The sequence below is a fragment of the Tetrao urogallus genome (assembly GCF_951394365.1).
Source record: "Tetrao urogallus genome assembly, chromosome: 13".
NCBI lineage: Eukaryota > Metazoa > Chordata > Aves > Galliformes > Phasianidae > Tetrao > Tetrao urogallus.
In genome coordinates this window covers 7,163,393-7,187,462 of record NC_136826.1, presented here as the reverse complement: position 1 = coordinate 7,187,462, position 24,070 = coordinate 7,163,393, and the positions used below count along the sequence as shown (strand labels likewise).

The following is a 24,070-nucleotide window of genomic DNA, read 5'->3' as shown; positions in this document are numbered from 1 at the left end:
TTTCTGTAGTAAATCACTTTGACAGACCCATTCGATCAGCACAGAACACACAACTCCTTTTCTTTGTAGAGCCATTTCTCCCAGTTACAGTTTTTCCTCACATCAGGACTTGCTCTAGCAGCAGCTGCACACACGAGGCGCAGCACACAGCACTGCTGATCTGTACCTCATGCACTTCTGCATGCAGAGGCAGTGAAGAGATCCAAAATCAAATCCAAATCCAAAATCATTAGCTTTTTGCTAATGTCCAGAAAGCCCTGAAAAATACTGAAGACAATTTATGAGGGAAGCTTTTCCCAAGAACAGCTGATGGGAACAGAAATCTTTCTCCTTTTTTTTGCAGGTAAAGGACATACATGGTGAGCTCTCTTCTTTGTGATACACCAAGTCCCTTTGCAATACATACTCTTAAAAAACAAAACCAAAAACAAATAAATCTCTCAGAACTGTGTGTCTACTATGGCAGGTGGCTGCCAGCCCCAGAACCCTCCTGGGGGCTCTTCTCCAGAGCACTCCTTTTCCTCTCAACACCCCATTATTCTGCACGGGGATCGATTTCCAGAGTGATCCAAAAACCAGAAACCAACCAACCAAAAAAAAAGAAAAACAGGCAACCAAGCCTCGGGAAAACTGCGTGCCTACGGAGCTCAGCCCGCTGCACCTCAGCCCCCAACCAACAAACCTGCGAGCGCTGCGAGGCAACAACGGGTAAGCAGACAGCTGAAAACGAAGGGGCAGGAGGAAAAAGCCTGATCTCTGCTGTTTTTACTAAAAGAAACCCTACAGAAGTACACTTGAAGCAGGGGTCAGGAGTCAGCGCAGCGCGCTGCACTCTCCTCAGCAGCGCCTCGCGCCCCTGGAAAGGGCGGGAAACGAAGAGGCGCGAGATACGCGCCGAGGAACCGCCACAGCACCGCTCCGGTACGCGGCGGCGGCGGCCGCAAGCAGCGCGACCACGTGCACCCTCGCGCACAGCGCGCACAGCGCGCACGCGCACCCGCCTCTCTCCGCCCCTGGCCCGCGGCGCTCCGCCCCCTCCCTGCGCACTGCGCAGACGCGCGGCGAAGCCGCGTCGGGGGTGGGGTTGAGATGAGCGTGCTGCTCCCCAACATGGCGGATTTCGACACGATCTATGAGCTGGAGGAGGAGGAGGAGGAAGAAGAAGAAGACGAGGAGGAGGAGGAGTCGTCCGAGCCTGAGCCCGTGGTGCGGAGCCAGGAGCTGCCGCGGCCCCGCGACGCGCCGGATCCCGTGGTGGTGCGGGGCGCCGGGCACATCACCGTGTAAGGAGCGGGGCTGCGGGGCGGGAGCGAGGGTCGGAGCTCCGGGGGCAGCGAGGGGCAGCGCGCCTCCCTGCCGCCGCGGCGGCCCCGCGCCGCCCTTCGCCGAGGGGCGGCCGTTCGGGGGGAAGGCGCCGGCCCCCGAGGGCTGCCGCGGCTCGGGGCGATCCCACCGGTGAGCGAGCGGCCGGCGTTGAGGTCCCGCGGCGGCCCCGCGCATGCTGCCCACCTGCAGAGCGGAGCTGCGGTCAACCGCTGTCCGTCGCGCGGCCTCACCGCCGCGATCGCTGGCACGGCGGGGCCGGGGAGGCCCGGCGCTGAGCTGCGCTGCCCGGGGCCGCGGGCGGCCGCGCTGTCATTCGCCGACCCCAAACTTTCTCCCGAGTTGTGCTCGGTTTAAGCGTTTTCCTCGTTGCAGTGCATCGCGAGGCGCGGTGTTTGCTGCCCGTTTGCCGTAAATGTGGAATGGCCATTTGGCTTTACTTTCTTGGTTTTTTTTTACTATCCCCGCTCCAGCAAGTGAGGAATTAGCACAACAGAGTGCACTCGTACCGAGTTGTTAGTGGTTGCGCTCGATTATATAACGAGAAGGGTGGTACTGAAACTTTGATATTGCTGAGATCCATCGAGCTTGTGTTGCCTTGGGTCCATCTGGATTGCATAAAAGATCGCATGTTTCTCTCTGTTGAATAGGTGCAGTGTGATCTAGCTTTCTGCAGCAAAGGCACTGGGTGAGGAAAGCTCTCATCCTAGGAGAACTAATGTTGGAGTTGCTGTGTCCGCCATGTAAGTCTGAAGCAGTTTGCTGAGCTGGTGCCATGGGTGGCTGCTGCGCTGCACCGCAGTGTGCCTGCTGTTCTGAGCCCACACAGCATGTGGCCTGTGTGAGGGAGAGATGTAGCTTATGTGAAATGACCAGAGTAGCATATGCCCGCTTTATTAGCTGTCTGTTTTTAAGTTCAGAACTGGAAAAAAAAAAATCACATACTTTGCTTTGTTTGCTCTGAGGCTTTCAGTGTATTAGGAATGTTCCTTAAGGTTCCTTTGTGGCTTCAGCATCTTTTGGAGATAGGCAGGAACACCTCCAAGAGCTGTCAGCCAGTGATGTCTACATCAAAAGAAAGCAATAACTGTAAATGATGTGGGAATGGTGAGCTAGAATACAGCCCATGTAAGTACCTGGCCTGAATTCCTACCTGCCTTATTTTCATTTTCTTCCACTCCTCCCAACTTCCTTCCTGAATCAACTATGCCTGTCTGATGGTACAAAACAGCTTTTCTTTTATCAGTTCCTGACAGTTCCTCAAAATCTCTCTATACTAATAAAAACAATCAGTGGATGCTATCAATGAAATGTAAATGGGCTCTGGATGCTACAGTAAACAATCCTAACCTCTTTAATAAATGAGACAATATTTGGCTTCCAATAGATTTTTTATTGGTGTGCATCAGCTCTGAAATTTTTCCACTTTCACACAGATGCTGCATCTTTTGGAATCAGCAGGCTTCAGAAGCAGCCTGCTCTACTTATTGATGTGAGACATGTCATGCTTTAAGACTTGTGTTTGTTTTCTGAACCTGTCTGGAATGTTGCTAATAAAAACTTCTGTCCTGACAGAAGTCAGAAACTCCATTTAAGTAAAGAAAAAAAGGAGAAAAAAGAAAAGCATTTATTTTTAAAACAAACCATCTATTATTTTGTTTCATATATTTTCTGTTCCTCACCTGATGATGGCTTGCTTGAATACTTACTTAGAGAAGGATATTCTCTAATTCTAGGGTAATTTTCTGGTCCAGCTTTTCATGTACAGTCCTCTCAAACATTTTCATTTTTAGCAGATTAAAAATACATGTTAGTTTCTTGCATAAGAGTTGTTATGACCTTGTCAGTGAGTGGCTGACCCTAACAGAGTTACCCTGCAGTGTCCAGCCATACTAAAAGTAAATTCCAGGAATCTTTTTAGCAGGATCTTGCTTTTTCTACTGTTTGCTAACCTTTCACCCTTGTGCATGGGAAGACTGATTGAATAAATTGTATTTGTTTCATTTCTCACTGAAGGAGCATTTAGGAAAGCAGGTAGCAGAGTTCATGCTCATCTTGTTCAACACTCACTGTAGAAGATCCTCGTTTTAGGGAAGTTAACGACCCACTTAGTTTTAAGTAAGCTTTAAAATTTTAGTGCAGAGAAATCACTACAACTTGGTGAACACCTTTTTTTTCCTTCTGGAATTCCATGTAAGGGGGTTTTCTGTTTCACTATGTAAGTTAGTGTTACTCTGATGGTGTATTGAAGTATCTCATCGTAAACATCTTGAATGAAAACTGAGTCAAAGCAACAACAGTAACTTCCAAAAACACAGCAGGAAACTAACCGAAGAGTTTCAGTTTTACTGATGTACTGGCGCATGTGAGGCAGTGACGTGAGACATTGAGCCTCTTTTTGCCCTTAGCGTTCTGCTTGTGATTCCTGCTCAGGTCTGTGAACTTTCTAGTGTTGGATACAAGCTAACTTTTGTTCTTCCATGATGTTTCCTTTAGGAGTGCCTGAGGGACCTAGGATACAGGTGCTGATGAAAAGCGTATTGTCAGGGAAAGGACAGGTGCTCTCAGTTGTAAAGAGAGAAGATATTTAGTTGTCTTCTATTACTCCCATCTATACATCTTCTGTGTATTTAAAATTGCAAATGACTTCAGCCTACCACTAGTTCTCAATAAGTTCTCCAAAACGTTATCCATGAGGAGGGATGCCCCTTAGTAGTTCATCTTCATAGGCTTCATAGGAAAGGGTCATAGACTAGAAAGAAATTTCAACTCAGGGCTGTTGATGAGTGCTTTCTTTATTCAGTGACATTGAACAGAGCTGAGGTGGTGCCTCTGCAGAGGAAGCGTCTGGTGACCCAAGTTCATATGTTCCAGATAGGTTAAACTTACACTGGATTAGGTGTGGGGAAATGAGCCATGCAAAAAGGAAACTGGAGAACCTGTCACGAGAGAGCTGGCTAGCTTGCATGGCCTTATAAGACTGATGACTACCTATAAACACAGTACTGGGTAAAGCAGGAATGAAAGACTATTGAAGTCAAAAGGAAAAAGTTCAAGAATCTGTAAATATGTCTGTTCTAGATGTAAGTGCTTTCCAAAATGTTTCTGTTCCAGTTATGGGGACAGGAGACCTCATTTCTGATAATGCTTTGTAAAGAAATCTATAATGTGATCCTACTGCAGCTAGGATCTACAGATGATGATTCAGAACTTTCAGGCTTTAATGTATGAGCTTTTATTTACTACATCTGCCTCTGGGAAATTGCATTCCCTCCACTTTACAAATGGGGAAAATGAGATGATGGGGCTTCTGCTGTGCCATACTTTAAAACAAGGAACGAGAGAGAACAGAAACTGAGGTAATCCTTGTTCTGTTCCAGTGTTGGTGTCCATTAGGCAATGCTTCCTTGCTTTTACAGGTATGTCATCCAGAGAGAAAATTCCAGCTAAAGTGTGTGGGTGACTTCATGTGAATTTCTAAATGTTAGACCTTGCACTTTACACTGAGAGTGCTCAGAAATAAGTGACCACCAATTGATGTTTGAAGTAATTGAACAGACTGATACTGCAGTTTATTTTGCACAGCTATTTTTAAAGCATACTGGGTTTTACAGGATAGTGGAGGCAAAATCATGTTAGATCAATTATTGCTATGAATTAATTTATTGTGGAAGGACTAGGCTATTTCTTAGTTAAAAGTTCAGGTCTTAACTTTTTTTACATGAAGTTTTTAATAAAGCTTCAACGCTTTTTTGAAAGTGCTTACACAGCTGTAGAATTCTGTGGCATTCTGCTTTAACCAGAACTTTAACCAGAATTATTACCAGAAACAACTATTTGTTGTTTCTTGAGTGTAACCCATCTAATAAGGTTTTAATCTTTCTGAACTCCGTGGTGTCACTCCATGGTGACTCAGTGGGAGGACAGCAACCCCTGGAGATGTCTCTGTGAAACTGCTGAAGGCCACAGTGCTGCTGGCTGCACGCAGTGTTACAGCATGGCACGGTTCTGTTTGCAGCATAGCCGAAGCCTCTGGAACTCCTTCAGCCATTTGTGGGCGTCAGTGTAAAACAGATGCATTTCTGTAACTGAGGCTTCCTGGTCACATTAAATCTGAGTGGACTGTTACAGCAACTAATGCAAGTTCTGGTTTTCTAAATATGTTTCAAAGACATCGTCAGCCTTCAGATTTAATTCAATAACTTACACTGTGTTCTTGCCATGTTCTTAACAGTTCTAAACCAAAAAGCACTCATTTGTTTTATTTTCTTGGGAAATCGGGAGTACAATGGGAATTGTAACGAGTAGATGTGAGCAGTGAGATGAAAGATGCTGCCTGTGGCTCAGGGAGTTTTTGAACTACAAACTGTTGAAGGTCTGAAGAGAATTCTGGGGTAATAGTACGTAAAGTTTGCAGGCTTTTTCCTTCTGCCATTCTCTGGGCATTTGCTGCTGGTGCTGTGAGAATCAGTGTTGTGATCTGGATGGGTCTTTGGCACCATTAGAGCAGTTCTAGTCTGTGATGTGGATAAATAATTCCATAGCATCACAGAATATCTCACGTTGGAAGGGACCCGTAAGGATCATTGAGTCCAACCCCTGGCTCCACACAGGACCACACAGTCTGAGAGCATTATCCAGATGCTTCTTGAACTCCAGCAGCTCAGGGCCGTGCCCACTGCCCTGGGGATGTTCCATGCCCACCACCCTGTGGTGCAGACCCATTCCCTAACCCCCTGCCTTTCCCCTGACATAGCTCCACGCCGTTCCCTTGGGCCCCACTGCTGTCACAGAGAGCAGGGCTCAGCACTGCCCTCCGCTCCCTGTGAGAGCTGCAGCTGCTGTAAGGGCTCTGCTCAGCTCCCCTGGGCCCAGCAGACCCAGGGACGACCTCAGCTGCTCCTCACACACCGTCCCCCCCAGTCCCTTCCCCATCTCTACAGCCCTGCTTTCCAGTAGCTCGTTTATGATAAGTTAATTACATTGCTTGGTTGCTAAAGGTTTGTGATTGTTTCATGTAGTTTTTCAATAAAAGAGTCGGTGTTCCTCAAAACAGGCTCACCTGGGTTTTGTAGGGCTGTTAGTCTTTTCTGGTTTTTTGTTTGTTAGTTTTTAAGACTGAAAAGACCAACTTGGAAAATTTCATCATAAAAAAGAGAAGTTACAGAATGTGGAGACTGGCCTGCAGGTTACATTGTCAGAAAATAAAAATGTGTTTATATCAGCTACCTCTTCGTTTGCTTAAAATCATACTGTGTTTACTTCTTGTATATATAGCAGTGATTTATCATCATGGCTTTCCAATTGACTCAGACATGCTGTAGCCAATGCTGTGCTGCTGTCCTGTTCACTCACATTCACTTGTAGAGGATTTCCAATGAAAATCTGTTGAAGGAAACACAAACAAGTGGCAATTGGTCATAGTGCTTAGGATAGCTGAAGAGACAAAGGTTGAGAGACAGCTCGGCGAAGGTCTAATCTTTGGTGGTTTTGTAATATTTACACAGATAGTGTGCTAACATGCTGGTTTTTACAGGTGCCAAGGCTCTGACTTAAGTTAGCAACCGAAGAACTTGACGCCAGTATTGCTGACAGACATCTTGATTAGCTGACTGGATTTCTGAGAGCAGCGCAGATTTTAATGCTCCTCTCACCCTTCAAGTTTATTTTTCACTTGTCTGTACTGCTAAGCAAGTGCCATCGCTGGGTTTGGGTAGCTGAGTTGTTTGTGGGTGCACGTGGGCTGTGTGCTGTGCAGTGGAGGGCGCTTACTCTTGGGCAGTGTCAGTGTTCGTTTGGGTGGCCAGCAAAGAACGTTTCGGTGTTGGTTCAGAATGCTCTCTGCCCAGAAGGGTTTGTTTCTAGGGAAAATATTACAATACCAAATATACATGCTCATCTTTCTGGCTGTGATTCTTTTGTTTTCTGTTTGTTTCAACACAAATATTCAGGAAATGGTTTATCAGGGCTGGCAGAACTTGGTGTGCAGTGTATTTGACTTTACAAGCTTTACAGGAAACCTTCTTTGAATAGACACTGGAGCTGAGGGACCAGTTGCTGTTGTTTTATTACTGAATTGCAAAGGTTAGAATTCAGATGAGATGGAGAGGACAGAAGATCATAACGTTTTATTTCACAGAAACTCGTGGGCTTAACATTAGGGTTTTGTTAATTTCTTGCCTACGTGTATGCTTTAAATACAACAAAGCCAGCTGTGCTTTCAGCATCCTACTGGCCTACACAAGTAGCTCCTTGACATGGGCAGTTGGTTCAGTAGATCTGGAGCTCGGAGCAACATGGGTTTTCAAGCAGAGCATCTAAATTCCGGAAAACGTGTCGCTGCCTGTAGGCTCTGCTGGTTGTGCTGAAGATTTGCTGCTGGCAAAGTAAAAAGGCTTCACTGACAGGAGCCACCAGGCACCGTGTTAGCTAAGACAGTTTTCTAAAGCTCGTGGTTGCTTGAAAGCACTCCATATGTGGGCCCTTACATGTTTGCATGAAGTAGTTTAACTCAGATCAAAGCAGTTTTTAAGAATTGTATGGTTATAAATTTTCCAAAGCAATGAATGGTTTCCTTATAAATAGCTTTATTTGTTGCATGTGAATAAATTGCATGAGTAAGAAAAACAGCAATGGAAAGATTAGCTGATACTTGCAGGCTCTTGTTTTTTTCTTTAAGAAAGAAAAAATTGAAATGACTGCTATCCAATTGTAAAATATTTTTTTCTGCTTTTAGTGGCTTGAAGGTATTGAAGTAAAGCAACAAGCTATATTTCTCTTTTTGTCATATGAATAATACAGAAGAGCTTATATAAAAATGGTTTGAAAGCTTAAAAAACAATGTACATGTAAAGGCAAAAGAAATAGTTTTCCTTTTTTATAAAAAAAAGCATCTATTGCATTTTTTTATTAAGGGAAACAAAATAAGTTAGGTGGAATATATTTTGTTTGTCTCTTTTGTTTTCAAGGTTTGGCTTGAGCAACAAGTTTGATACAGAATTTCCCTCTGTTCTGACAGGGAAGGTAAGTGTGAGATTAAACTGTTTTTTTAAATGGAAAGCTCCAGTGCCTCCAGTGGTTTTTGTGTTACAAATATATGCCTATGAATCCAACACAACTGGTTGCAGGCCAGCACTGCGCTGAAGGCTGCTAAATTAACTCTGTCCTTCATGAAGTAGCTGGTCGAAGACCAGTCCCTACAGCAAAGATAGTTTGCAATGACTGTAGTCTTTATTGACATTCTAAGCACACCATGATACTGTTCTCACATAGGCAATCTGTGTAAAAGCAAGACTTGCACTCCCTTGCTTCAGAGGTGCCTGCAGTTTGTGCTACATCCTGTGCAAATTAAACTATTTCAGGCACTAGACCTCATTTTTCAATATGTCTGTCAAGCGTTGAGTTTATTTTTAGGCAGATCTCTAGAAGAGAATTTATTTATCTGAAGCTTAAAGGAATTAAACATGGTCTCAGGTCTGCGAGTGAAGTAGGTTTTCTTAGAACTTCTCCTGAAATTCAGTAATTGTGTCATTCTGAAAATTTGTTGGGAAAGTCTCATCGTTTCTCTGAGTCTTGTTGTGTTGCTAAATGCAATTTAATAAGTATTCATTTGTATTTATTTATTATTGAAAACTTGTAGCAAAGTTCTTGACTTTTAAATTCTTTTCATAATTCTGGTTTGGTTTTGTTTGTTTGTTTTGTTGTGTTTTAGGCTTTTTTCCCCAATTCTTTTCATTCAGCTGTTTTAGTACTCAGTGCTTTTCTCGTCCTTCATTTTGTCATGCCCTTGCGTATCTCTTCCAGAGTTTGTGAGAAAAAGGTACTTGGCTCTTGCTGCTTTCTCTAAGGACATCCCACCTGGCTGCAGCCTCCCAGTCTCCCCAGCCTCCTGCAGTGGCTGTTTTTGCAATGTGCCGAATGCAGCTGAGGCCTGTGGAGGTTCCTCCCTCTGGAGGCATCCTGGTTCTGCCAAACCCATCTGGGATTTTTCTCCTCCGAGCATAACGAACAAAGTGCTTGTGGTGAATCTGTCCAGCATTTTTGACAGCAGTCCACTTGTTGGCTGGTCAAGCTGCTAATTTGGTTGTTAAAAGACAACCTGTAAAGTCTGGCCTTGTTTCAGGATCTCACTGGCAAAAAAGGAAGGCTCACTGACTTAACAGTGCCTGATGCGCAGACTGGCAGTAACACAACTTGCATCTCACTGCTTTGCATGTCTGAAGTTTATTTTCTGTAAAGCTCTTTCAGATCACTAAAAGCCATGGAATGCTTTTCTGTTCTTTTAATTAAGTGGTCGTTTTCTGTAAGAAAATATATTTTAAAAAAAAACAACCACTACCCCACCCCAAAACATATTCATTTTAATACAAACCTTAATGCCTGTCACATTTCCCACTTGCTTGACTTCCTGTTAAATAAAGAGTGAGAAATTGATGTTATTACAGGATCTGAGTTTACAGGAGCAAAAGTTTAATTTAAACTTCGGTTTACTGCTTGGATTTAATTTAGCAAAGATTGAAAAGAGAGAATGTTCTTTTACCTGACACGTGAGTGTCGACTTGGTGCCTACAGGAGCACTGCTTATGTTGGGAATTTTGATAATCCAGTTACTTTTTTTTTTTTTTCCATGTGTGGATTGATGGGTTTTGAGGAAAATGACTTTGAAAATAAATCCAACTTTCACCAATCAGATGAGATAGTAAACAAATCCTTCTTAATGCTTGCCACGCATGCTTGTGAAAGGTGGTAAAAGCCACAGCTGTGGCTTGTTGAGTTTTTAATGCTTTCATAAAGTGCCAGAAATGAATAATCTGCTGCTTCCTCTGGTTGTGGCAGTCCATCACCTTTACCGCTGCTGAAAATGAAAACTCAGATTTTTCCAGTAAGTGTTCTTCAAATACCCTGATTAATAATTCACATCAGGCTTTGTGGTCTGCTGATGTACCGCATGAAGATCTTTCTTCTTCTTCTTTCCTTTTTATGAAATCCATTTATGAATAGTGTGGTGGCTGTTTATATTAACCGTTTTCTATAAAAAATGTTTACTGTAAGACTGCATTAAAGCCATCGCTGGATGGTTGTCATACTTGGAGAGCGTCCATGTAATATTAAGCTTAATGACTTTGTTGACCACTGTGAATTGATGCTAATAATATAATTCCTTTGCTAGTGGAATCTAAAAGATGAAACCGTTACATGGGATTGATAGACTTCTCCATTATGCTGTTTTCTTCTAAGAAATTCAGGATGAGGATTTAGGCTTTTAAACAAAGGATGAAATCACTAACTTTTTAGATTTATGCTCTGTGTAGTCCTTGGGAATTTATAAAGTTTCCTGACCCTCAGTTTGGTTTTCATCTGCATAATGGCTATAGCGAACCTTGCACTAATTTTATTCTTTATTATCTTTTTAATATGAAATATCCTTCTTTATCCATCTTCTCTTCTTCTTCCTCCTCATTTCTGCGGATTCTCAAGCAGTTGTAAATTAGCTTACAGCTAAGATGCATGTGAGAACATCTTAAATATTTAACTGGTTGCGAACGTTTGAGGATATAGCATAGGCAATAAAACAATACGGAAAATATCAGGTCAGATATTGGCTCTAGTTAATTCCACTCGATTGACTTGCCCTTTATCTTGCAGGATAAGAAGCAAGTATCAGCTGGTGTATAAATACAGAGCTTAGCTTTCAGGAGTGTTTGCAACAAAATTTTGTAAGAAAAGATTTGATTTACAAAATAAAGGGGCAGTAATTAGCTTGTAGTAATTGGTTTTAATTTAAATTCTGGCCACAAATTCTGCATGCTATGGTTTTATAGGGTTGTTCTTTTAAAACAGACATTTGAAATGGGTTTTAAGGCAGCTCTGTTGGTAGCTATTCTGAAATGAAGTAGAACTTCTGGTGCTAAAAGTTTAAGTGATTCCTTTGCAGCAAAGAATTTTAAACCTGGCTTATAAAAACAGTACTTCCCATGAGGAAGAGTTCAATAGCAAGCAGTGCTCCAGGTGACAAGATAGTGATGGGGCCAGTGGGCCTTAAGGAAAAAAAGTGGAGTTTCCTGCCCTGGACCTCAAACAATCAGGATCTCATACAGAGATTACTGTGCAGTGAAATGTAAGCCATAAAATGGGCTGTTGCTATTGTGATCCCATTGCAGTGTGTGATTGATAGGGTTTGTGATCATGATTGAAGGAGAAAGATCAGGCCTGCTGGGCTCTTGCTCTCTTCCTGTGTTTGCAGATTCTCTTACATCCTGTTGTAAAATATTATAACACTCCCTCCTTCCCTTTTATGTCCTTTTTCCCCCCCTTGGAGACCTAAAAGGAGCCAGTATCTCTTTACAAGGTGTACTGCACAGCCAGGAGCTATGTGTTTATCTCATTCTTTTTGAGACTCAGAAATTCTACAAGCAACATTCCAAAACTGCTCAAAACTGTTAGTGAGCTTTCTTTGCTCAGGAGGTGCTCTGAATTGTTCTAAATACTTAGGCATTTTCTATTAACTTTTCTGTATCTTTATCTGCATAAAAGACAGGATTTAAAATTATGTCCAAAAATCAGCAACATTCTTTTGTAACTGTTTTATTCTAAAATCATTTTCTTACTGAATAAGAACAATGTCATTTTATTTGTCATTCTTTGTCACTGTAGCAAGACTGAGCTGTAAACCAAAAGGAACAAACTGGTTTTGCTTCTTTTTATCACACAATGAGGCTTATCTTGGTCCCTGATGAGTTTAGCTTCAAATGAAGATGCCACTGACTGACAGAAGTATTTTTCGTGATGAGGTGTCTGCAATGGAGAAATGCATCCAGCAGTTTGAGTTGGCTGAAGAAGTCTTCAGTAATTTCATCTTGTGCTGCAGTGAGGAGATACGCCTTTATAGAAGTAGTTGGTGCGTTAGCAGCTAGTAGCTGTGCTGTGCTAATCTGAAAATAGCCCAGGTAGAAATCTGTGTTTCTTGGCACCCAGAATTTGTTTCTAGATTACCATGTGCAGTGCTGTGCTCATGACAGCATATATGTTCTTCTAATGCAGCATCATGCTGTTTGACAATGGGACCAGTGGTCAAGAATCTAGTTGACTTCTTTTGTGTTGGAAGATATCAATTATGGTTATAAAGTTTGTTCATGATATACAGAGAACTCTAGGCTGCAGATCCAGTGTCTACAGTAGTGCACAGCTGTGTCTGGGGGTGAGATGTGTTGTTGTCAAGGTCCAGTGAACTTTGTGAGTGATACAAAAGGAACCATTCTCTTTCCTTAGTGGACTTCATATCACGAGTACTAATGGAGTCAAGAAAAAATAAATTATTACCTTTCAAATAAATAGATAGGCTGATACATGTGTGAATTTCAGAAGACATACTGAAGATGGTCCTGTTTTTGTACATATGAATGCTAAGAACATATTTGCATGTGAACTTCCTTGAGCATTGTGAGCTGTGGTTTGTTTGTGCATGTGAGTTCAATTCGCTCTGAATCACGTCTGATTGCAGAAGCTGAACTCCTGTACTCCTGTTACACAACCAGTCCTGTCACACTTCACTACCAATCTTGCTCCCATAGTGGACATGAAGTGGTCTTACTCACATGCATCAAATATTTGGGGTTTCCTAAATATAAGAGCTGCCACTGGCAGAGATTTGCAAAGCCTTCCGTTTTGAATGCTTGAAAGCAGAGGCTAATTTTCCACATCACAATGTAATTTTTTTCTCTTCTTCATTAAAAACATCCCAATGCTGTTTCTTTTTTAACTGGGATATTTATTGTAAAATATACTTAAATGTAGATGTGCTATTTAGTCGAAAAAAAAGCTTTTGGACTTGCTTCATTTGTACGTGTAGAAAAAAGAACAAGATTGACTTTTCTATACTGAGGAAACAAAGGCAGTCTGTATAATTGCAGAATAAGTGGTTGCTGTGTAGTTATTCATTCCTGCTATAAAATGCTCACACTGTTAACTGATGTTCACTGTAGGTCTGGCTAGCATACAGACCCAGATGACCTCTGACTGTACTGCATGGTGATCTGAATGGCCAGGAAACAGATGCTCTGTGTGTTTACTCCCTTTCCTGCAGTGCTTTAATCTAGTTAGCTCTTGTGATAGGCGGAGGTGGCAGAACCAGGTTGATGCTGCTTCCTGGCTGCTGGGTTCACCTCTTCAGAGCAAGGAGGCACTGCCAATTAACACCTTTTTTCCCTCGTTTGTGGAATCAAATGAACAGTCAGGCTTGATGGTTGGAAGGCTTATGTAGGAGTTCAATAACTTGGTATCCAGACCAGCTCTAGGCAGGGGCTTCTTCAACATGGCAAGTAGGAAGGAAAGATTTTTTGTTATTATTATGTTAAAGTTGTTATCCCTGGCTGTTCAGGTCTGTTGAAGTTGGATCTCACTGTTCTGCTTTGTGTGTCCAACCCTGGGCTTTGTTACGGTTAAGAGTGCCATCCTGGAGTCAAGTTAGCTGTAAGACAGTGCATGGATCCCTACTCGTTATTTAGGCACTGTAGGGAGATGGTGGGTTTGGAGCATGTGAGTAGGCAATAATACTTTAAGAAATAGTGGGCTGAGTGTACTTAAAGAAGATGTGTTTCAGCAGCTAGGCTTTACTAAAAATCATGTACAAGGTGCATTTCTTAGCCTTGGATGTAATCCAGTTGCTGCCTTTCTGGGCTTCCCAGCTTCGGAAGAAGCCACAGGTAAAGTTGCAGCCCCATGACTGTGTGGGCTGTGTCAGGAATTGGTTTGTGGACAGCAGCCCACCCTCACCCAGGCACAGTGTAGACTTGGTATGAAAATAAACTGGACATATCATCCTTCTTTAATGTGACACACAATAGTGTTTTTACTAGGAAGTAACAACCTATTACTCCTTATTCACTTGGAAACAAGATAGCCATCATTCTTCTTCTTTTAATTTCATTTTATTCCTTCTTTTTTTTTTCTTTTTTTTCTTTTTCCTTCTTTTATTCCTTTTTTTGTGGTCAGTGTAGCCAGGATGTTGCACTGCTGCGTTCCACTTCTTAGCCTTGTTAGGGACCACTGTGTTATCAAGCCTATTGCTCTATGGTATGATAAATATGGATGAGGCTGTTCATCTAAGCTGCACTGGGCTTTTTAACGCAAATTTTTGCAAAGCTCACACCATAAATGAATTTGTTACAGGAAAATGACTTTTCATGCTCCCTGTGTGACCGGTGTTTTGGAAGATGGGGTCATGTTGCATAATGAAATATGTTGCATTTACATTTTAATCTATAAAGGCAATTCTTGAGAAAATACGTCTGTAGCGGCATTCCACTGAAGTTCAGCACTTCTGTTACAGGTTGCCCCAGAAGAATTCAAGACCAGCATCAGTCGTGTGAATACCTGTTTAAGAAAGAATCTTCCTGTCAATGTAAAATGGCTGATTTGTGGCTGTCTGTGCTGCTGCTGCACACTGGGCTGTAGCCTGTGGCCTGTAGTGTGTCTTAACAAAAGAGTAAGTACATTTTTTATTTGTCTTATTTTCTTGATTTTGCAATTTCTGGTAGCATTAAGTAATGTTGAATAGCATCATCTCCATTCCAGAGCCCTTTTCTTTATCTCACATTCAAAAGCTAATTCAATTTTCCACTCCTTGGAGAATAGAAGAAAACTTTTCTTAATGAAGCAAATGATACCAAATTGCCAATTGAATTGATAGTCAAGGGTGTAGCTAATCTTATCTCAGTTCAAAGAAGAAAGTGTTATATAGGAGAACCTACATTTCCAGGATATTTAAAGCTGTAAAAACTGAATCAGTGAGTGCAGACTGAGGTGTTGATCCTCAAAAGTTGCCTGAACTAGAGTGAGTATTTTTCTTCCCTCCTCTCACACAATTTTTTGCAAGCAGACAATTTGTATTATTATTATCTCTAATAGATACCATAATGTTTCTGAACTGTTATTTATTTGGCATGCTTTACTGTGTTACTTCTATGAAGAGCAGTCAGAAGAATACACTTGATACGTAGAGATGGAATATTTGCAGTTTTAAAAACATATTTAATATCCCTGTGCTATTGAAGAAATAAATGCCCGTGTGAGGTTGTTGTATTAATATCATTCTCAAATGTATAAAGTGTGTACATGAATGTGTGCGTATGATTTGGTCACTCTGTGAACCAAAAGTATACGGTTGTTCTTAGTCTCTTGTGGAGGACTGAGCCAGCCAGTACCTGAGCACACAGCAGCCCTTTGCTCACTTAGTCTCCAACAGGACTGGACAGAATTTGAAGAGCAAAAGCAAGAAAAACCTCAGGTCACAATAAAAGTTAATAAACGAACGGAAAAAAAAGAGGAGAAAAACCCAAGAGGTGCAAAGACAAATCACTCCCTACCTCCCATCAACTGGGCCATGACAGCCCGTTTTGTTGTGAGCATGGTGTCATGTAGCCCTTTGGTCAAACTGGGGCAGCTCTCCCAACCTCTTGCCCAAACCTGCGGGAGGTAAAGTTATAAACAGAGGTCCGTGATGCTGTGCAAGCACTGTTCAGCCAGAGCTGCAACACTGCTATGCTACCAACACTGAGTCATTAGATCTAGAGTGCAGCACTCTGCAGGCTGCAGTGACGAATTTAACTCTGTTCTAGCCAGTCCATGTATGTTCATTTAGGAAAAAAAAGAAAAAAAAAAAGGCATGATCCAGAAGCTGGAATCTGAAATTTAAACAGTGCAAGAAACAACGTGGACTTTTTAATTCTGAGGATAGCTTCATCACTGGAATAATTTGCAAAGAGTTAGTGGATTCTCCATCATTAAGTATTTGACTCAGGATTCGATATCTTTGCTTTTTTTTTTTTTTTAATGAGGTAATGTAGCTCATCAACCATTATTAAGTTTGTGAACAAAATACCTGCGTGGAACATCGCGCAGGAAGTAGAGTAGGTTGTCACAGTGCTCCTTCTGGGACAACAGAGGAAAAATAGTTGAAACTTCAAAAATATTTCCTTCTCCCACAGTCAGTAAAATTCTTCTTACTTCCTGAAGTGGGTTGCTTTCTTCAAAATAAGATCCGCTTTACAGGTGTAAGGACACAGATGTATCTCCTATCCAGGGTTTCACCTCCATTTTTTAATGGTTGCCATGATCTTATGGAGTATTCTAAGTATTGTGGAAGCTCTTTGTAGCTGTAAACCATTGTAAACCATTTATTATATCAGAATGAAGACTGTAACTGAATCATATTTTAAGGGCCCTTGTAGAAAAAGTAGAATATGTCCAGTTCTGAGCGTTGTGGTTTCTTGTTTGTTTGTTTTCTGATGCTGAGGAACAGAAGTCCTATCACTTCAACTTCTCATTTACAATTGTTCAATTGCTTGGTTGTACTTCTATAAAACTGATTTATTTAAGTGATTCTTAGTCCAGGAATGCAATAATGAGGTTCTTCTGGATGAAGCTGGCTACTGAACCATTCATAATACAGTTTTGACTTAATTTTTTAGACTAGAAGATCAATTCAGAAGTTATTAGAATGGGAAAATAACAGACTATATCATAAGGTAAGAAAAGTTGGAGTGCTTGTTTTCTTCACTTTTATGTTTTTTTGCATAATTGGCATGTAGGAATTTTACTGTCTCATTATAATTCTGTACTTTGTAGAAGTTAAATTTCACTGTCTGAAGTGTTGCAGATCCAAGTGGTTTGATTGCTTATGCTTGTTACATTAGTTATCAAAATAATGTAGTAGTATGTGTTAATCCCCTGATAATTACTTTCTTAGCTTGGTTTGCACTGGAAGCTGAGTAAAAGGAAATGCGAAACTAGCAATATGATGGAATATGTAAGTATTATTCCTGTTATTTGTTTGGTATTCCACACCCTTTATTTTATAGTGAAATCTGTTAACTTACCAGACTTCAACCAATCTGAATAAGCTCTCATAAAAAAACAGCAGTTGTTTGATATACACCTGTGAAGGCCAGTTTTAAAGAGTGGCTATGTCATATATTAACATTGAGAAATTGTCACTGCTGAACTTGTTTTCCATTTATAACAATTCTGTGTTTGCACTACAGGTACGCTTCGATCAGTGACTGATAGCAAGGAAGGCCCACTGGGTTTCCGTGCCCTAGTGTGATTCTCCCAGCAGCCCATAGTTCTTTAGCTCTTATCCTTTTGCTATTTATAGTTATTTTTGGGTCAGCATTTTGGTACAGAAATATTGCGTTTTTTTATAGCAGTGTTTTGTTTGCTTTTTTTTTTTTTTTTTAATGAGACCATGGATTTTTATTTATTTATTTTCATTTTGGCTCCTGATCTCATAAAAGATTTAACCAAGATATTCCTTTAGGAAAGTGGAATTTCAAACATTCCTGTTATCCTACTATTCTCTCATCCACTTTCATGTATAACAGTGAAGACTGCTTAGGCTCAAAGAGAGAATCACCCCCAAAAAGTCAAGTGTTGATAAGTTATGTATTTCAAACTAACCTGAATCTTCTTTGTTCTCTGGATAAAGTTTCCCTATAAAATAATCTTGGACAAGTTTAATCCTACAAACAGCTAGTGTTGCATGGAAAGTTATGCTGAAGATTTGAAGTTGTTGATTACTGTGTTCTGTTCTTGTCTTTTCCCTTCTTCAACAGGTAATATTAATAGAGTTCTTACCAAAATATCCCATATTTCGACCTGACTGAGGAACTGCATTTGGTCTTTCATGTTACCTGTCATTTTCTACCCTTAGTGCCTTGTAGATGATTTTGGAAAGAAGATGGTCTACTTTGCTGTGATTTAAAAGATGTTCTTCAGTAGAGTATCTTCCTTGCGATGTTATTTTTTGTTTGACAACAATTTGCACATTTTTTTAAATGTTAAATGAGGCTTCTGTGTTGCACTCTGAATTTTTAACATTAACAAAAACTGATATAGTTGCCACTAGGAATCTGACATCAGTGCTGCTTAAACTCGTTCTGAGCATGCTGCCTTATTAATTTCTACATTTAGCATATATCCTCAAACATGCACCCTGATGCTGTGTCATACTGTATTTCATTCTAAACGTTGCATTCCTATAAATCCTCAGTAGAAATGTCCAGGTAAGCGTCTAGTAGTAAAGATTTTAGTGTCACTTGCTTGCATAGGACTTGCAATTAACAGCACTGGTTTTGTCCTGCACTTTGCAAAATCATCATTTACATTAGGGGGTTAATTCTTTTACCCACTATAGATTTGTAAATATTGACTCTTTGCATAATGTAAAGTGTGGTATGCCAAGGTTTACAGAATGTAAGATAGCTCTTGTTCTATTACCAACAGTTTGACATAGTTTTATTCATTACCATCCCTCTGATTGTATGGACCCATTCACGTACTGTTTTTATGGTAAAGCCATAATGAGTTTGTACATACTGTCAGATGTGTAGGGCTCAGTTGCACTTTTGTTTAGTAAATGGATGAAAAATGTGTAGCATTTTGTTTGTTTGTTTGTCTTTTAACTACTTCAGGTGTTATTTGTGGCACCTGAAATGGGAACCTTACATACTGTTCATCTTTTGAAAAAATTACATTTATGGGGAAGTGGCAGCTGCTATTAGCAAAACATCCCAAAGCCCACTTTTCACATTTAGAATATCTGGAAGTCAGTTTCTGTGGGTCGTTCTGTTTTGTTTTCGGAGTAGGAAAAAGTGTGCATTGTAATTGCAGAGAGTCGTTACTAAGGAGAAGAATTGGCAACAGCCAAATGAAAGTTGAAGTAACTGAATATCTTTATAGCACAAAAGTACTTCAGCATTTTAACAGTTAAATGATATGGCAGCCCTTTCTAGCAGAAATAATTTTTGCTTAAATCAGAGCAGTATTTCGGAATGTGCTGATGGGAGGAATAGATCAGCTGAATGGGCTCACATGTATATTTTGGCATTCAGGAACAGTCTGAAGAGCCACAAATACCTTGTGGAATTCAGAAGCATTTTTGGACTCCTCCCTGTTTGCCTGATGTCAGGAAGGGAAGTGACTATAGAAAAACTTACTGTAATGGCTGGCCTAAGCAAGACCATTTGTTCATAGCAAATGAAAGAAAGAAGCAAATGACAATGCATTGTTTGCCCCTTCCCCCCTCCTCCCCCCCCTTTCAAACTAGAAATAAGAGGAAAAAAATACCAGATAACTGATTATCTGTAAGTTGTGATGAATATAATCATAAATGTCTGCAGGCATTTCTTTGCATCAGCTTAACTCCTTGCAGCATCACAGGTTGCTTTCTAGTTTCAGACTGACTTAGAACTTCCTCTGAATGTATTTGCATCTCTTCAGTGTGCAATATTGTGTTAAAATACAGTATTAGTAAAGTCATTACATTCTAATAGCTGTAACAGGCCAGATACCCAGTACCCAGTGTTTACAGAAGGCCAGTTTTATGTAAGTTGTTACTTGGAATCAAATTTCTTGCTCTTCTAACTGTACAGCTGAGTGTCCCATTCCAGTGCTTCCTGACCTCAGGCTGATGCTTCAGGCTCTGAAATCTGTATGGTTAGTGCAGAGATTTTGTTGGACCAGTAGATTGGTAATGAATAACTGATCAATTGAATTTGTAATTTAATTTAATGAATGAACTGCAGTGTTGTGTGAATTTAACTTGAGCTATACCTTGCAATTCAGATTTCTGTCATAGAACCATGCAAAGTATTCTCTCCATTTTATTTTATTTTATTTTTTAGGATGAGTGTTAACTGGAAGCAGAGAACATACTTAATGGCAGAAAGAAACAGTGAAAAGCAAAATTGACATAGCACAGACAATCTCCCTTAGAAATAAGTGCATGTGATATAAGTGAAGGGAGCTTAGCTGGAGAGAACAATAGAAGTATATTACAGTTGTGCCAGAACTTTGTTAGCTATTCTCTCTGTAAGAAACTCAAGAAATCTCAGCAGATTCTTAATTTTTGCTTTTATGTGACCATATTTTCAAAGTGTTTTTTTTCTAACCAAGAGAAGAAAGAGGCAAGCGAGAGTTTCAGTAACTGCCAGTGCTGAGTGCTGAGCAGCCCTCCGTCTCACTGTGAGCAGTCCTGTGCTGAGTCTGTGCTGATACCATGGGTGGAGTTGAGAGTTCTTCGACTGATCTGTCTTGTGTCAGTGAAACGCTGTGCCAAGCACAGGGAACACCCTGAGTTTCCCACTGAAGCACAGAGTATTTATTTTCAAAGTTTACATTTCAAGTACATAAATTCTATACGCTTTTACTTTGTCCTAAATTATTAATTGTATTCAAACCATGAAATGGTCTTTTCCTCTTATGTTTTAATAGGCACTTAAAAACGTGGCCATAAAGCAACTAGTGGAGTATGAGAGCTGAAACAGAAGTTTACAGCAAGCTCCATGTTTTAATAGGAAGATAAATTTGCATTAAAATACAAAAACAGCATGCAGTATTACATTTGCATCTGAAAGACAGGTTTAATAGCTCATTTAAACATGAAAGCAACTGTAAATGCTGCTGTGAACTTGTCTGTCTACAGGTTCTCTTTTGCCTAGGCTATTCTTTGCTTTAATATAAAAACATCCGACAGATAGTTTATATCTCATAAGATGGAGAACTCATTTTCGACAGTAAAAAATGAGCACGAAATGGTAAGCCTGTTTATAGAGGATACTTGTTAATTGGAGGAAGCACGTGTAGTAATGTAACAGATTGATGTGAGCAAAGTGTAATAGAAATGGTGAAGACAGTGCCTTGACTGGTTTCAACAAAATGAAAACGTGTAGCAAGAAAGGAGAAAAGGGAACTAGTAGAAATATGTAGTGAGAGTTTGCAGCAATTTTTATAAAGCTCTTACAGGAATATCATCTGTCTAATCAGCGTTCAGTTTCTCAAATAAACATGTTGACGCTTTCCTTTTTAACTTTATGTATGAAATGCCTGTTTGTTTGTTTTTCTAATTAGAAAGTTTTTGTATGTGAGGAGCATTAAAGATGATGAGCTCTTACCTCCAATTCCCCACATGCTTTTTGTGAAGTTCTTTCACCATCAGAGGAGGAAAGATGTATTTTAGAACGTGCACAGGCAAGTCTAAGAAGTGTGGACAGTTGTAGATGAGTAACTTGAAAAACAGAGAACTTTTTTGCTAAAATCTAGAGTGGTGTTGACTAGGGAAGAAAATTCCCTGTACTTTTCTTGATAGATACAAAAAACCACTGTATGCAAAACTGTAAATACACACATATTAGTGTCCCACTATGACAGTTTACTATGTTTACTTGTCAACATACTACCATCAGAGCAATAAAAATGTCAAGCTATTAAAATTCACTGTAAATAAGTTGTTACTTCAGTAAGTCATGTTGTGTGATTCCTCTGCCATTTTCTTCTGCTCTTGCTGTTCTTATTCTTATGATGCTGTAATGTTACTTGTATGGCTTACAGAAAGTGGTTTTGTTTAAGGTGTGTGAAACTTTTTAAATCGTCTTCTTAACATTTTTATTCCATTTACAAGTGAGCAGACACTTTTTTAATAGGACCTCACACTTTGAAACTTTTTTTTTTCTTTTTAAAATAAAATTCTGAGCTCTATTTCTACATTTGACTGCATAGGCTTGTGCTGTTTAAAGAAGTTGGAAGTCAGACATGCGTAATCACTATAAGACATTTTTCTTTAATTAAATTTAAAGATGAAAACCTCTGAACAGTGCCGTGTGTTTCTGGAAACGAAGTGGTTGTGTCTCCCTGCAGCACTGTGTGAGCGCAATGGCAGTCAGTGGTTTCCTTTACGTGAGACACATTTCTAACACAGAGCAGTGGGACTCCCAGCACGGTTTGGCTGGTTGAAAGGACAACTCTTGGAAAACTTAGCAAGGCTTTCCCAAAAACAAAATTCTAGAATGAACATCACATTTAGTCTTCCATGTAACCTATCTCAGCTGGTGCGCAGACCCTCTTTAAGCAGAGTTTTTGTGGAATTTTGCTGCAGCCTTACTTTTCATCACAGATGCTCTGTCATTACTGGAGTGCAGTGATGCAGAGTTCTGAGAGTGGAGAATAGCAGAGGTTTTCCTATTTTATTGCAGTAGCACTGCAGAGGGAGCCTAACCTGAGCATGGATAATGTGTTCATGAAATAAATCATTGGCTCGTGTAGTGCACTGTGACCAGAGGACAATGCAGCCTTTTGTGTGTGTTAGCAGTACTTTGTAGCTGTGAAAGCAAGGCTCAAAATTAAAGCCTTCGGTTCATCCCTGGGGGGCAAACATCACATTCCCAAAATAGGCACGTGCAGTATTTTTTGTTGAAAACTGATGTCCTCAGTTGTTTTGGACAAGCACCTGGGTTGACGTGCTGTTTAGGCATGCAACTGCTGCTGATTATTATTTGAGAAACGTAGAGAATGTTCCTTTGTTATTATGCCACATATAGGAACGTTTGGCTGAGCTGCGATATTAATCCATGAAGGGTCATGAGATGTGATTGCCTAGGCTACTGCAAAGGTCCATTTTAAGAACATTTGGGATTTTGCCCCTTATTCTACTCTTGGACTTTTCAGTAATGAAGCTTGCCAAAACATATGTGCCAACATATTGATAATTTTATACATCTTTTGTATCAGCTTTTGTATCAGCTGTAAGTATTGTATCATATGCAGTTGAAGTGTTCCAGCTGAGGTTTTTTTTTTTTTTTTTTTTAGTTTTTATAGATTTAAATTTTATAGATTTAAATCTTCATTTGCTAGACTAAATATTATCCTTCTCTCACAAGCAAATTTTTCTCTTTCGGATCACCCTGTTTGCTTTATGTTTGCTCGTACTGCGTTTGAATTAATTTTCCTTCAATACGGGTAAGTAGAAACAAGCTGGGATTGGTGATAAGGGCAGCTCATCTCTAGCATTACACCACGTACAACGACGCAGATGGTTCCCTCTTCGTTAGAATAACGCGACTCATTAAAGGATCCCATTTGTCTCCGTAATGGCCGTATTGTATTTCTGCTTCGTAGCCAATCCGCGTACAAATCCGCGCCTTTCTCTTTAGTCGCTTCCACCTCTCCATGGCAAAGAACGCTTCTCAGGCAGCTTCCCGCCTTCCTCAGCGCAGAGCGGGGCGAGCTCCGTTCCGGCCGCCGTTCCGTAGCGCTGCAGCGGGCGCCTTGCTCCGCACCGCCGGGAGCGGATCACAGATCCCGCCCCGAAGGCGCTGCCGTCATTCACACGGAGATACGGCCGGGCCGCGCGGATGCCTTTGCGAAGGACTGAACCGTTTGCGCAACCGCGACTGCCGAAGGCGGCTCGCTTGCTTGTTCGCTGGCAGCCCGGGCGGCCGTCAGCCCCGACGCTCGCCGCCCGCTCGCGTTCTTCCCGCCCGAGAGCAGAAATCGGCGCCGCCCCGCCCTCAGCTGGGCCCGGCGAGGCGCGAAGCCGCGGCTCGGCCGCTCCCCCGGCTCCCTCGGCGCATGCGCTCCCGCACCGGCGCATGCGTGCTGTCCGTCCCGCTGCGCGGCGCCTTTGTGGCGGCGGGAGCGGGTGGCGCTGGGGTTCGGGGCCGCCTCCGCTCCCGCCGGGGGTCCGGTCCTGTCCCGTCCCGTCCCGTCCCTGTCCCCACCTCCCGCGGGAGGCAAAGAAAGAGCGATGGCGGCTCGCTAGCCGGGCGTCCTCGGCGCGGCCCGGCCCGGCGGCTGCGGCCCTCCCCGCCCCGTGCCGAGCGCTGCGGGCGCGCGCCTCGCCTCAGGCCGCGGCGGGAGCCGAGCGGGGCCCGGGAGGCCGCGGACGCCGCTTCTCCTCCTCCTCCTCCTCTCGGCC

At 41.6% G+C, this 24,070-nt stretch overlaps 1 protein-coding gene across 1 annotated transcript; it reads left to right on the top strand.

The window, feature by feature from the left end:
• Positions 1–1,089: 1,089 nt before the first annotated feature.
• On the top strand, positions 1,090–17,984 carry CHIC1 (cysteine rich hydrophobic domain 1; the record flags this gene model as incomplete). The annotated part of the gene is made up of 6 exons (XM_079541782.1): positions 1,090–1,283; positions 8,292–8,346; positions 14,651–14,806; positions 16,791–16,847; positions 17,069–17,128; positions 17,934–17,984. 6 exons carry the CDS (start codon positions 1,090–1,092, stop codon positions 17,982–17,984), a joined length of 573 nt encoding a protein of 190 aa, XP_079397908.1.
• Positions 17,985–24,070: the final 6,086 nt, after the last annotated feature.